This window comes from Salmo trutta, chromosome 29 (genome assembly GCF_901001165.1).
Source record: "Salmo trutta chromosome 29, fSalTru1.1, whole genome shotgun sequence".
Lineage (NCBI taxonomy): Eukaryota > Metazoa > Chordata > Actinopteri > Salmoniformes > Salmonidae > Salmo > Salmo trutta.
Window position 1 is genome coordinate 6,845,377 of NC_042985.1, and position 13,187 is coordinate 6,858,563.

At 43.6% G+C, this 13,187-nt stretch overlaps 1 protein-coding gene across 1 annotated transcript; it reads left to right on the forward strand.

The window, feature by feature from the left end:
* The first annotated feature begins 2,570 nt into the window (after positions 1-2,570).
* Positions 2,571-12,931, forward strand: LOC115166831 (cellular retinoic acid-binding protein 1). Its single transcript, XM_029720698.1, has 4 exons — positions 2,571-2,729; positions 4,231-4,409; positions 4,882-4,995; positions 12,632-12,931. Exons 1-4 carry the CDS (start codon positions 2,660-2,662, stop codon positions 12,686-12,688), a joined length of 420 nt encoding a protein of 139 aa, XP_029576558.1. The 5' UTR covers positions 2,571-2,659; the 3' UTR covers positions 12,689-12,931.
* Positions 12,932-13,187: the final 256 nt, after the last annotated feature.

Sequence of the window (13,187 nt, forward strand, 5' to 3'; positions counted from 1 at the left end):
CAGGGATGTAAAGAAATTTGTGCACAACATTTTAAAGAAATAAGCTTTTTGGGCATATGAAATGGGACCAACACTTTACATGTTGCGTTTATATTTTTCTTCAGTGTAGTTTACATCTTACTTGCCTTCTAGGTTCATTTATGTACATTAGTATTTCTGTCTCAAATACTCATGTATTGGAAAGGGCACTTCTTATGGGCAACAAGGCTACCCTCTTTCGAGGCTTGTTTTGTAAATCCATGCTCCCCTAGGGTGAGTAGGGACTGTAATTTGACTTCAAAGAAGTCAATAAGCAAGCACATTCAAAATATATAGACTACTGCCTGGAATTTTAATATCAAACTTGACCCAAAAAACAATAATTAAAGAAAAAGGAATCCAGGCAGCACACAGGCTTGCTGTTTAACAAAGTGTGTTCTGTTGTCTACACAGTGACAACCGAGTGGCTCGTTTAAAACGTCTGCTATGGTCAGTCACATCACATGGCTCCAACATAATGGAGATTCACTAGAAACCAAACGGAAGAAAAAGGAGAGAAATGGGGAGAGACTATACTTGCACTAATGAATAGGCAGAGAAATGGGGAGAGACTATACTTGCACTAATGAATAGGACCCAGGTTTCTTTGATGGTTTTGTGTGGCAGTTTTGTTTCACTAACTTGGGTCATTAAAACATCACGATTGGATGGCAGACTCACCTTGGTTGTTCTGCCATGACTAAGGTTAAGCATGACAAATGACCATTAAGAGAATGATAGAGGGGGTCTTTAAGCTAGTCCTTTAGGAGTCCATAGAAAAAGCCCCAGGGCTTTGAAAGGGTCCGCATTGGGCTAGCAGACATTTTGGGAGAGCACAATGCAATTCGCTGCTCTGAATGGCTAATGTCTCCTAGATGTTCTTGTGACTGGGGGGCCTTAGTATGTCTATTTGGAAGTGACGTTCTGACACACAAGGTCATGTATCTGTGTTGCTAGTTATTAAGTGAGATGGATAGGATCCATTAGAAGGAGTGCGTTTAATTTAAATCCAATATACAGTCTTAGGGGGAAAAGGGTTCTATATAGAACCAAAAAGTGTTCTATCGCTTATTTCACATATTTCGCCCCTAAAAGTGAAGCAAGCGATAGAACCCTTTTTGGTTCTTAAAAAAAAATGTTTTTAAGAGTGTATGGTTAACTAGTGGCGCAGCGTTCTAAGGCACTGCATCTCAGTGCTAGAGGCGTCACTGCAGACCCTGGTTCAATCCCAGGACTGTATCACAACCGGCCGTGATCGAGAGTCCCATAGGGCGGCGCACAATTGGCCCAGTGTCGTCCGGGTTAGGGGTAGGCTGTCATTCTAAATAAGAGTTTGTTCTTAACTGACTTGCCTAGTTAAATAAAAACTACGTCATAGTCCCAAGTGTGCATACAGATTTCAGGGAGGATGAATATCTTGACTAAGCTGTCACCCATTCATTTGTTTGAAATATTTTGTAATTCAAATGTCTATGGATTGTCTCATCACAACCAGCAGAATACTTTCAAAGTTAGAAAATGTTTATCAAATCAGTGAATTATCCCTTTGTGTATTTCTCCCCTCACAGCATGATACTAATAATTAAATAAGTCCACTCACTAAAAAACTAAAACAAAGCTGCACGAACCTCGTGAAAGGGTAATTCATTCAACGCTTAACACAAAAAATCAAACCATTTCTCTGTTTTTCTTTCCCCTACTGCTCTCTGTGTGTTCAAAGAAAAACAGCACCCAAAGACTAAAGACAAATCTATTGATTGATGAGACAAACTGTGGCGGACCAGCATGCATAGGGAAATAGATGGGAGCCTTTTTAACGTGACACTTCCTGGAGGGATGACAGAGTGCTCCCTGCTCTGCTCTATACATGAATTATCAACTGCTGTCTGGAAGCCACTTTGTCAAAGAGATTGATGAAGAGCCATCAGAAAGAGAACAAATCAGACTTGATGGGAGGGGGAGTGAGTGAAGCTATCGGGGCCTCTCATTCTGTGTTGGGGGGCTGTTTCAGTGAGTTGGTGAGTTGGGGGGGGGGGGGGTGCTTGGGTTGAATTGGACTTAATGGGAAATGTATTGAATGCATGTTTAGTCTGATCCTTAGCTGTAGCCAGGGAGAGAGGGCTTGTCAATGGGATGAACGTTAGATGGACATTGACTCCCATCGTTTATCAAAGAAAGATCTTAGATCTTATCACAACTACAATATTGGTTTATATTGGAAACGATAATTGCATTCAACGCTTTATTATATTGCTGTGATGGTGACATCCATGGTTCTTTTCTATGGAATTCATTCCATTTAAATGTCCTATTTGTCCTATTTATATTGCAGGCTTGAAACGAGACCACCTGAACCCCTGTCTATCTGTCATTTAAAATGGTCATTAAGAGGAGGACATTTCACTCACTACAGGACTAGAGAGAGAGGAGCATGCTGTGAGGGGTTATTACAGAGAGAGAAAGAGGAGCATGCTGTGAGGGGTTATTACAGAGAGAGAGAAAGGGAGGGAGGGAGGGAGGGTGAAAGGGAGTGCGTAGGGGAGGGATAGTGGGACAGTGAGCTGATGAGATACAGAGCATATCAAGAGGCAGAGAGAGATCAGCAGAGAGAGATCGGTACACGTCGAGCCTTCCCAAGAAAATGACCAATTTCGCAGGCACTTGGAAAATGAGAAGCAGTGAGAATTTTGATGAACTACTCAAAGCACTTGGTAAGATGTCTATAGTTCTTACCTTCTATCATTAAGAGCTATTTAAAAGAATAAATACTTAACCATATACTATCAAAATCCCAACTGTTCTTTCTCTATTGTGTTCGACTACCAAACCCATCATTATTTTTATCTGTGTTCTATTATTGGGGAAATATTTGAGAAAACAATAATTGGGAGAGTCCACAGGCTGCCTGACATCTTGATCATCTTTGAGTTTTACATATATCATCAGTTTTAGGATCATCCCAGCATGTATTAATCCATGTATCTTGTTCATTTGAGATGCATTTGATGTTGATATTCCGAAAGTCAATTGAGTTGGGCATGTATTAAAAAAAAGAATAGAAAATGTACACAAGGTGCACATGTAATATACATATTACAAATCACTTAAGCTTGATCCTGCATGTTGTTTCCTGCCATAGAATAGTCATCTTTTCAGTGAAAGCAGTGAGGGTGGATCATCCCAACGCTGCACTATTGAGCCCAGCTGGTGTGGAATAGATGAGACAATCCACTGTGTATGTTTTCTCAAATACATCTCCTGTGACTGCACTGAGATCTCACTTCATCTGAGCTCTAGGTATTGGCTTGGACAAAACTTTGGCTTTTGGTGCCATAGTTTGGTTTTTTTCATCGTGGAACAAAGAGATGAGAGGAGAAAAAAAGGTGAAAAGATTGAACTCCTCTCCTCTGGGGAACTCAAGTACACAGATTGTAGTTTTAAATGAGAACAATAAGACTAGTACTGAAGGATACAGTATTTGAGAGAGAGAGAGCAGCTCTGAAAACATATGCAGAGGGGAATGAATGGAAACAGCAAGACATTTTCTCATCCAATTGGTTATATTGCAACTGTGTGACACAGCCAACTAGCGCCATAATAACTTATTGGAGGAATCCATCAGGCTGCAGGAGAGCTAAACAAGGCTAATGACTCCAGCATTCCTTGTTTTCATCACCTTGTCATAGCGTCCACCCATATTTGCAACATCTGCTAATAACCATCTCATTTGCAGTTGCTTGCCTTGAGAACTCTGTATATAACAACTTGAATACCTACAGTGCACCATTGATATCTTCTCACACTCCAAGAACCTTCTGTCTACTATGACTTTACCACAAATAGGTAACACTGCCACTATGCATTCCTCTTGTAAATAAGCACAACCTACACCTTTGCAAGTGGAATTCAGGATTGTTTTCCTTCTATCAATGTCGCCAGGAGGAGACAGAAATGTAACTGTACTCATCTTTGAATCAGGTGAGGATAGGAGCAAACATGACATACCAGATGTCAGTACAAGTCAAACGACAGCCCCGTGAAGCCGTATTGTCACCATGGGTTCAACCCAGTGGCATGTCAAGGTTGTGTCCAGTCAGTTGTCATAACCTGACAAAGTCAAAACTGATCAATGACACATTCTGACATGCAATTGGTTATGCAGCACTTATGACCGTTAAAGTAAGCATAATGACAGGTGTTATTTGCCCACAGGCGTCAATGCTATGTTGAGGAAGGTGGCTGGTGCCGCGGCGTCCAAACCTCACGTGGAGATCAGGCAGAATGGGGAGCAGTTCTACATCAAGACCTCCACCACCGTGCGCACCACCGAGATCAACTTCCTCATAGGCCAGGAGTTCAATGAGGAGACAGTAGATGGCAGGAAGTGCAAGGTAAAGTCTCTGAGTCTGCCCCATATAATGTAAAGGTAGTCTCTGCCCCCATACAATGTAAAGGTAGTCTCTGCCCCCATACAATGTAAAGGTAGTCTCTGCCCCCATACAATGTAAGGTAGTCTCTGCCCCATACAATGTAAAGGTAGTCTCTGCCCCCATACAATGTAAAGGTAGTCTCTGCCCCCATACAATGTAAAGGTAGTCTCTGCCCCCATACAATGTAAAGGTAGTCTCTGCCCCCATACAATGTAAGGTAGTCTCTGCCCCATACAATGTAAAGGTAATGTCCCAATCCTATTCAGATAGCCTTTGTACGGATGAAGGAAAGGAGACAAGCAGAGGAAGCTACATTGAGATGCAGCCCATGTTCACTCATCCAGATCAGATCCCCTTCAGATAAGTGAGGACAGGAAAGTACATGGATGTACTGACATGGACCCTCTTCATTGCATTACACTCATATCAACAGAGCCTGGCCACATGGGAGACAGAGAGCAAAATGTACTGCAGGCAGACACTCCTGGATGGCAACGGCCCAAGGACCTTCTGGACCAGAGAGCTGAGGGGAGATGAACTCATACTGGTGAGGAAGTTTGTGACTAAAGAAAGGTAGTAGGCAAGGCTGTCATGTCAGGCGCACTCAGTTTTATCCATTTGTACACTGAAAATATAGAACAGCGTTCCTTTCACAAATAATTTATTCAAAGAGCTCAAATTTGTCTATCAAATTAGTTTTATGATGTATACAAATCAAATCAAATTGTATTTTTCACATGCTTCGTAAACAGGTGTAGACTAAACAGTGAAATGCTTGCTTATGGGTCCTTTTCCAACAATGCAGAGAGAAAGATAAAGATTAAAATAATAAATAGTGGCATGAGGTAAAATACACACTGAATAACAATAACGAGTAGAAATAACATGGCTTTATACAGGGAGTAGAAAATAACATGGCTTTATACAGGGAATAGAAAATAACATGGCTTTATACAGGGAGTAGAAAATAACATGGCTTTATACAGGGAATAGAAACTAACATGGCTTTATACAGGGAGTAGAAAATAACATGGCTTTGTACAGGGAGTAGAAACTAACATGGCTTTATACAGGGAGTAGAAAATAACATGGCTTTGTACAGGGAGTAGAAACTAACATGGCATTATACAGGGAGTAGAAAATAACATGGCTTTGTACAGGGAGTAGAAACTAACATGGCTTTATACAGGGAGTAGAAACTAACATGGCTTTATACAGGGAGTAGAAATAACATGGCTTTATACAGGGAGTAGAAACTAACATGGCTTTATACAGGGAGTAGAAAATAACATGGCTATAGAGTCCAGTGTGTGGTAGAGTCCAGTGTGTGTGTAGAGTCCAGTGTGTGTGTGTAGAGTCCAGTGTCTGTGTAGAGTCCAGTGTCTGTGTGTGTGTGTAGAGTCCAGTGTGTGTGGTAGAGTCCAGTGTGTGTGGTAGAGTCCAGTGTGTGTGGTAGAGTCCAGTGTGTGTGGTAGAGTCCAGTGTGTGTGGTAGAGTCCAGTATGTGTGTAGAGTCCAGTGTGTGTGGTAGAGTCCAGTGTGTGTGTAGAGTCCAGGGTGTGTGGTAGAGTCCAGTGTGTGTGTGTAGAGTCCAGTGTGTGTGTAGAGTCCAGTGTGTGTGGTAGAGTCCAGTGTGTGTGTGTAGAGTCCAGTGTGTGTGTGTGTAGAGTCCAGTGTGTGGGGTAGAGTCCAGTGTGTGTGGTAGAGTCCAGTGTGTGTGTAGAGAACAGTGTGTGTGTAGAGAACAGTGTGTGGGTAGAGTCCAGTGTGTGTGTAGAGTCCAGTGTGTGTGTGTGTAGAGTCCAGTGTCTATGTAGAGTCCAGTGTCTGTGTGTGTGTGTGTAGAGTCCAGTGTGTGTGTGTAGAGTCCAGTGTGTGTGTAGAGTCCAGTGTGTGTGTAGAGTCCAGTGTGTGTGTGTAGAGTCCAGGTTGTGTGTAGAGTCCAGTGTGTGTGGTAGAGTCCAGTGTGTGTAGAGTCCAGTGTGTGTGTAGAGTCCAGTGTGTGTGTAGAGTCCAGTGTGTGTAGAGAACAGTGTGTGTGTAGAGAACAGTGTGTGTGTAGAGTCCAGTGTGTGTGTAGAGTCCAGTGTGTGTGTAGAGAACAGTGTGTGTGTGTGTAGAGTCCAGTGTGTGTGTAGAGTCCAGTGTGTGTGTAGAGAACAGTGTGTGTGTAGAGAACAGTGTGTGTGTAGAGAACAGTGTGTGTGTGTGTAGAGTCCAGTGTGTGGGGTAGAGAACAGTATGTGTGTAGAGTCCAGTGTGTGTGGTAGAGTCCAGTGTGTGTGTAGAGAACAGTGTGTGTGTAGAGTCCAGTGTGTGTGTAGAGTCCAGTGTGTGTGGTAGAGTCCAGTGTGTGTGTAGAGAACAGTGTGTGTGTAGAGTCCAGTGTGTGTGTAGAGTCCAGTGTGTGTGCATAGAGTCAGTGCAAGAGAGTTGGTGCAAAAATAAAGGGTCAATGCAGGTAGTCTGGGTAGCCATTTGATTAGCTATTTAGCAGTCTAATGGCTTGGGGGTAGAAGTGCATCCTGTAGGATCCAGACTTGGTGTACTGGTACCCCACACTGTTAGTGTTAACACTTCATTCTGAACCCTAAAGAGAGTAGGCCTGCACTTCATACTATGCCCCAAGAGATTATACTGTAGGTTCAAACAGACGCTTGACATCAAAGCTAAGACAAGCTTTTCCACCAGAACACTCCGTATGATGGATTTTGCTCTGCACAGCCTAACTCAGAAACTATTGTCACTGTTACGAACACCTCTGAAAGGGTTCCTAAGGGATTTCAAAGCTTGCTCTTTGATGTATTGATACAGGCTGATATTATACTGCACAAAAATATATGTTGGCTGTTAAGCTCCTCACATACCAGGTTCTTACATCCATCAAAAACACTTCTTGACTTCTTCACGACACTGGCTTTCATATTAGAAAGAAAATGTGCTTTCTGGAAACTTCTGGCCTGTTTTAATTTTATAGACCAGATTGACAACAATAAATGAGGCCAATAACCTTAGATTCCAGTTTCTAAGTGATGAGGATAACCTCTTTATTGACTCTTACAAAGCCCAGAGGGAAATCAAGAGGAAAGCCTCTATGTAAGGGACTTCTTTCTGGATAGCATGCTTGGACTTTGCAACACTCATGACGTGTGTGTTTCAACTCAAGGGTGTGTAGTTCTGTGCATATTGAGCCATATGATAGGTCTGTGAGGCCGTTGTTGAACAACTGTCTGATTGTTTAGAGAAGGGATCATGAGGTTGGCTCAGAGTTTTGTCCAATATTAGAGGGAGAGGTCAGTGTAACACCTGTTGTTTTTTGATGTCAAACATTTTTCCCGCTAGGCACATAATCTTGTGTTTTACTGTGGAGGAAAATACTTTTTCACTAAACGCTCAACTTGGTAGGGTCTCAAAAGGTGGGAACCATGACTTTTTCTTATTGAATTACCGCAATATGGAGAAAGTCACCACTGCATCTGCCCATCCACATGCAGCAAAACCATTTGATGACAAACAAGGTGCCACGATACACTTCTTCCCAGGTCCCACACATCGAAAAACAAACCTCTTGAAAGGTTGATCCCCCACATAACTCCAGAATTTTGTTCTCACAGGCAATGGATCTAAATTTCAACAATTTGAACAATTTGTTTATTAATTCCAGGGAGCTAATGGGCAGCGCATCATCCTCCACTAAAACAAGCCTGCTCTCCTTCCGGTGACAAAGGAATCTGGACCTGGCCAGGAAAACGGAAATGCAGGTGGCTCATGTCAAAGCATCTATGAGCTGATGAGGAAATTAAGCTTTGAAGGAGGAAGGGAAGGAGGGATGGAGGGGAGGAGGGATGGAGGGGGGTTGGGGGAAGGAAGTAATGAAGACCGTATGTTCTGGCTTTACTGTATCCAGTGATGTAAGACGGATGGAGTCTAGGATGTGTTCAATAGCATGGAGAAATCTCGGGGGACTAGTTTAGTTTAATAGGACGGGCAGCAGGGGATGTGCCTGTAGTTACTGATACTGCATGTGTTCCTGACTGGCACACTGTTCACATTATCTACCATGCTGTTGTCCTGTAGTTACTCTGATACTGCATGTGTTCCTGACTGGCACACTGTTCACATTATCTACCATGCTGTTGTTCTGTAGTTACTGATACTGCATGTGTTCCTGACTGACACACTGTTCACGTTATCTACCATGCTGTTGTCCTGTAGTTACTGATACTGCATGTGTTCCTGACTGACACACTGTTCACGTTATCTACCATGCTGTTGTCCTGTAGTTACTGATACTGCATGTGTTCCTGACACACTGTTCACGTTATCTACCATGCTGTTGTCCTGTAGTTACTGATACTGCATGTGTTCCTGACTGGCACACTGTTCACATTATCTACCATGCTGTTGTCCTGTAGTTACTGATACTGCATGTGTTCCTGACTGACACACTGTTCACATTATCTACCATGCTGTTGTCCTGTAGTTACTCTGATACTGCATGTGTTCCTGACTGGCACACTGTTCACATTATCTACCATGCTGTTGTCCTGTAGTTACTGATACTGCATGTGTTCCTGACTGACACACTGTTCACGTTATCTACCATGCTGTTGTCCTGTAGTTACTGATACTGCATGTGTTCCTGACTGACACACTGTTCACATTATCTACCATGCTGTTGTCCTGTAGTTACTGATACTGCATGTGTTCCTGACTGACACACTGTTCACATTATCTACCATGCTGTTGTCCTGTAGTTACTCTGATACTGCATGTGTTCCTGACTGACACACTGTTCACATTATCTACCATGCTGTTGTTCTGTAGTTACTGATACTGCATGTGTTCCTGACTGACACACTGTTCACATTATCTACCATGCTGTTGTCCTGTAGTTACTGATACTGCATGTGTTCCTGACTGACACACTGTTCACATTATCTACCATGCTGTTGTCCTGTAGTTACTGATACTGCATGTGTTCCTGACTGACACACTGTTCACATTATCTACCATGCTGTTGTCCTGTAGTTACTGATACTGCATGTGTTCCTGACTGACACACTGTTCACGTTATCAACCATGCTGTTGTCCTGTAGTTACTCTGATACTGCATGTGTTCCTGACTGACACACTGTTCACGTTATCTACCATGCTGTTGTCCTGTAGTTACTGATACTGCATGTGTTCCTGACTGACACACTGTTCACGTTATCTACCATGCTGTTGTCCTGTAGTTACTGATACTGCATGTGTTCCTGACTGACACACTGTTCACATTATCTACCATGCTGTTGTCCTGTAGTTACTGATACTGCATGTGTTCCTGACTGACACACTGTTCACATTATCTACCATGCTGTTGTCCTGTAGTTACTCTGATACTGCATGTGTTCCTGACTGACACACTGTTCACATTATCTACCATGCTGTTGTCCTGTAGTTACTGATACTGCATGTGTTCCTGACTGACACACTGTTCACGTTATCTACCATGCTGTTGTCCTGTAGTTACTCTGATACTGCATGTGTTCCTGACTGACACACTGTTCACATTATCTACCATGCTGTTGTCCTGTAGTTACTGATACTGCATGTGTTCCTGACTGACACACTGTTCACGTTATCTACCATGCTGTTGTCCTGTAGTTACTGATACTGCATGTGTTCCTGACTGACACACTGTTCACATTATCTACCATGCTGTTGTCCTGTAGTTACTGATACTGCATGTGTTCCTGACTGACACACTGTTCACGTTATCTACCATGCTGTTGTCCTGTAGTTACTGATACTGCATGTGTTCCTGACTGACACACTGTTCACATTATCTACCATGCTGTTGTCCTGTAAAGTATCGAAGCCCCAATGTAAGAGGGGGGGGGGGGGGGCATTTCCTTCTCCAGTGCCTGATACAGACCTTTACCTCCAACGGTGTGTGTGTGTGTGTGGAGAGTTAAAAGCTACTGGCTGTCTGCCTGCCCGCAATAATGTGCCTCATTGATCATGTTGTGTTAGAAAACGCCAGTGGACCATGACGCATCTCACGTTAATGTCTCCCTGGACACTTGCTGCACACGGCAGATGGCTCCATCTTAGCGCCATTCTTTAAACCCGAATGATACTTACTTTCCTCCCTCCCTCCCTGGGTGCTGGGGTAATGATGATCTGTGGTGCTGACAAGTTCGGTTGCAGGCTTGCTGCACCTCTGAAAGTACCATAAATCTTTGGGGGCTCGATGCGCCTCTGCCACCCACACATCTCGATCATTTCCCCTCTTCCCTCATTAATTCACTGATACTGTAGCAGCTGCCATGTGCCAAATTGACTGTTTTTGGACAGGAAATCTCAACCAGTTGTGTGCTAAAGCAGTCTTCCATTCTGTCACAATGAGAGTTTGAACAAGAAATATATATACTGCTCAAAAAAATAAAGGGAACACTAAAATAACACATCCTAGATCTGAATGAAAGAAATAATCTTATTAAATACTTTTTTCTTTACATAGTTGAATGTGCTGACAACAAAACCACAAAAATAATCAATGGAAATGCAATTTATCAACCCATGGAGGTCTGGATTTGGAGTCACACTCAAAATTAAAGTGGAAAACCACACTACAGGCTGATCCAACTTTGATGTAATGTCCTTAAAACAAGTCAAAATGAGGCTCAGTAGTGTGTTTGGCCTCCACGTGCCTGTATGACCTCCCTACAACGCCTGGGCATGCTCCTGATGAGGTGGCGGATGGTCTCCTGAGGGATCTCCTCCCAGACCTGGACTAAAGCATCCGCCAACTCCTGGACAGTCTGTGGTGCAACGTGGCGTTGGTGGATGGAGCGAGACATGATGTCCCAGATGTGCTCAATTGGATTCAGGTCTGGGGAACGGGCGGGCCAGTCCATAGCATCAATGCCTTCCTCTTGCAGGAACTGCTGCCACACTCCAGCCACATGAGGTCTAGCATTGTCTTGCATTAGGAGGAACCCAGGGCCAACCGCACCAGCATATGGTCTCACAAGGGGTCTGAGGATCTTATCTCGGTACCTAACGGCAGTCAGGCTACCTCTGGCGAGCACATGGAGGGCTGTGCGGCCCCCCCAAACAAATGCCACCCCACACCATGACTGACCCACCGCCAAACCGGTCATGCTGGAGGATGTTGCAGGCAGCAGAACGTTCTCCACGGCATCTCCAGACTCTGTCACGTCTGTCACGTGCTCAGTGTGAACCTGCTTTCATCTGTGAAGAGCACAGGGCGCCAGTGGCGAATTTGCCAATCTTGATGTTCTCTGGCAAATGCCAAACGTCCTGCACAGTGTTGGGCTGTAAGCACAACCCCCACCTGTGGACGTCGGGCCCTCATACCACCCTCATGGAGTCTGTTTCTGACCGTTTGAGCAGACACATGCACATTTGTGGCCTGCTGGAGGTCATTTTGCAGGGCTCTGGCAGTGCTTCTCCTGCTCCTCCTTGCACAAAGGCGGCGGTAGCGGTCCTGCTGCTGGGTTGTTGCCCTCCTACGGCCTCCTCCACGTCTCCTGATGTACTGGCCTGTCTCCTGGTAGCGCCTCCATGCTCTGGACACTACGCTGACAGACACAGCAAACCTTCTTGCCACAGCTCGCATTGATGTGCCATCCTGGATGAGCTGCACTACCTGAGCCACTTGTGTGGGTTGTAGACTCTGTCTCATGCTACCACTAGAGTGAAAGCATCGCCAGCATTCAAAAGTGACCAAAACATCAGCCAGGAAGCATAGGAACTGAGAAGTGGTCTGTGGTCCCCACCTGCAGAACCACTCCTTTATTGGGGGTGTCTTGCTAATTGCCTATAATTTCCACCTGTTGTCTATTCCATTTGCACAACAGCATGTGAAATGTATTGTCAATCAGTGTTGCTTCCTAAGTGGACAGTTTGATTTCACAGAAGTGTGATTGACTTGGAGTTACATTGTGTTGTTTAAGTGTTCCCTTTATTTTTTTGAGCAGTGTATATGTTTTTTATTTGAGCAGTGTATATATTTTTAATTTATCTCACTTGACACCAGTTGTCATATTTGAGATGAACACAAAATGGTCCTGTGTTCTTATCTGAAGGTTCAAAATCTGATCTACAACAGCAGGAAACACTTCTGTTGATGAGATAACTGGAATCTTTTGTCCCTCTCCCTTCTTTTTCAGACCTTTGGGGCAGACGACGTGGTTTGCACACGGATTTACGTACGAGAAAATAAATAACGTAGCTTCAGGACGGACCAGGACCATCATAATGGGCTCCATCCCCCTTGGTCCAGCTGCAGTAACTCCCCAATACACCCATCTTCAGAGAAATATTTCATAACATAGCATCATATATCGGATTAAACAGACATTTACCATGCTTCATGTAACTAGACCAAACATGCAATTGTATTTAGACAACGTTGTTTCTCATGCCAACTGCCACTTTAATAAAACAATGTTTCGTCCTTTTTGTATTTACAGTGTTTTGTCACTATTGGCAATAAGAGACAATATACATATCATTTCAATATATTGTATTATTTGTCTGGTGTCAAGGAAATGTCTAAAGAAATACATCTGCCTGTATCAAGACAAACGTCAGGAAGGAAAATGATTCACTTCATTCTAAGTTTAGGTGACCTATTGCTTTAACATGCAGAAAGTCACGGCAACAACAAGGAACCAAAAAGGAGCATCAGAGATTTGCCCAATCAGAACAGATGCAGACGATGTT

What these genes read in the sequence shown, in the direction of transcription:
- LOC115166831 (XM_029720698.1), top strand. Translation starts at nt 2,660, where the DNA reads ATGACCAATTTCGCAGGCACTTGGAAAATGAGAAGCAGTGAGAATTTT. An exon ending in TAGATGGCAGGAAGTGCAAG is followed by an intron (nt 4,410 to 4,881) that starts GTAAAGTCTCTG and finishes TCATATCAACAG; the next exon opens with AGCCTGGCCACATGGGAGAC. An exon ending in GGGGAGATGAACTCATACTG is followed by an intron (nt 4,996 to 12,631) that starts GTGAGGAAGTTT and finishes CTTCTTTTTCAG; the next exon opens with ACCTTTGGGGCAGACGACGT.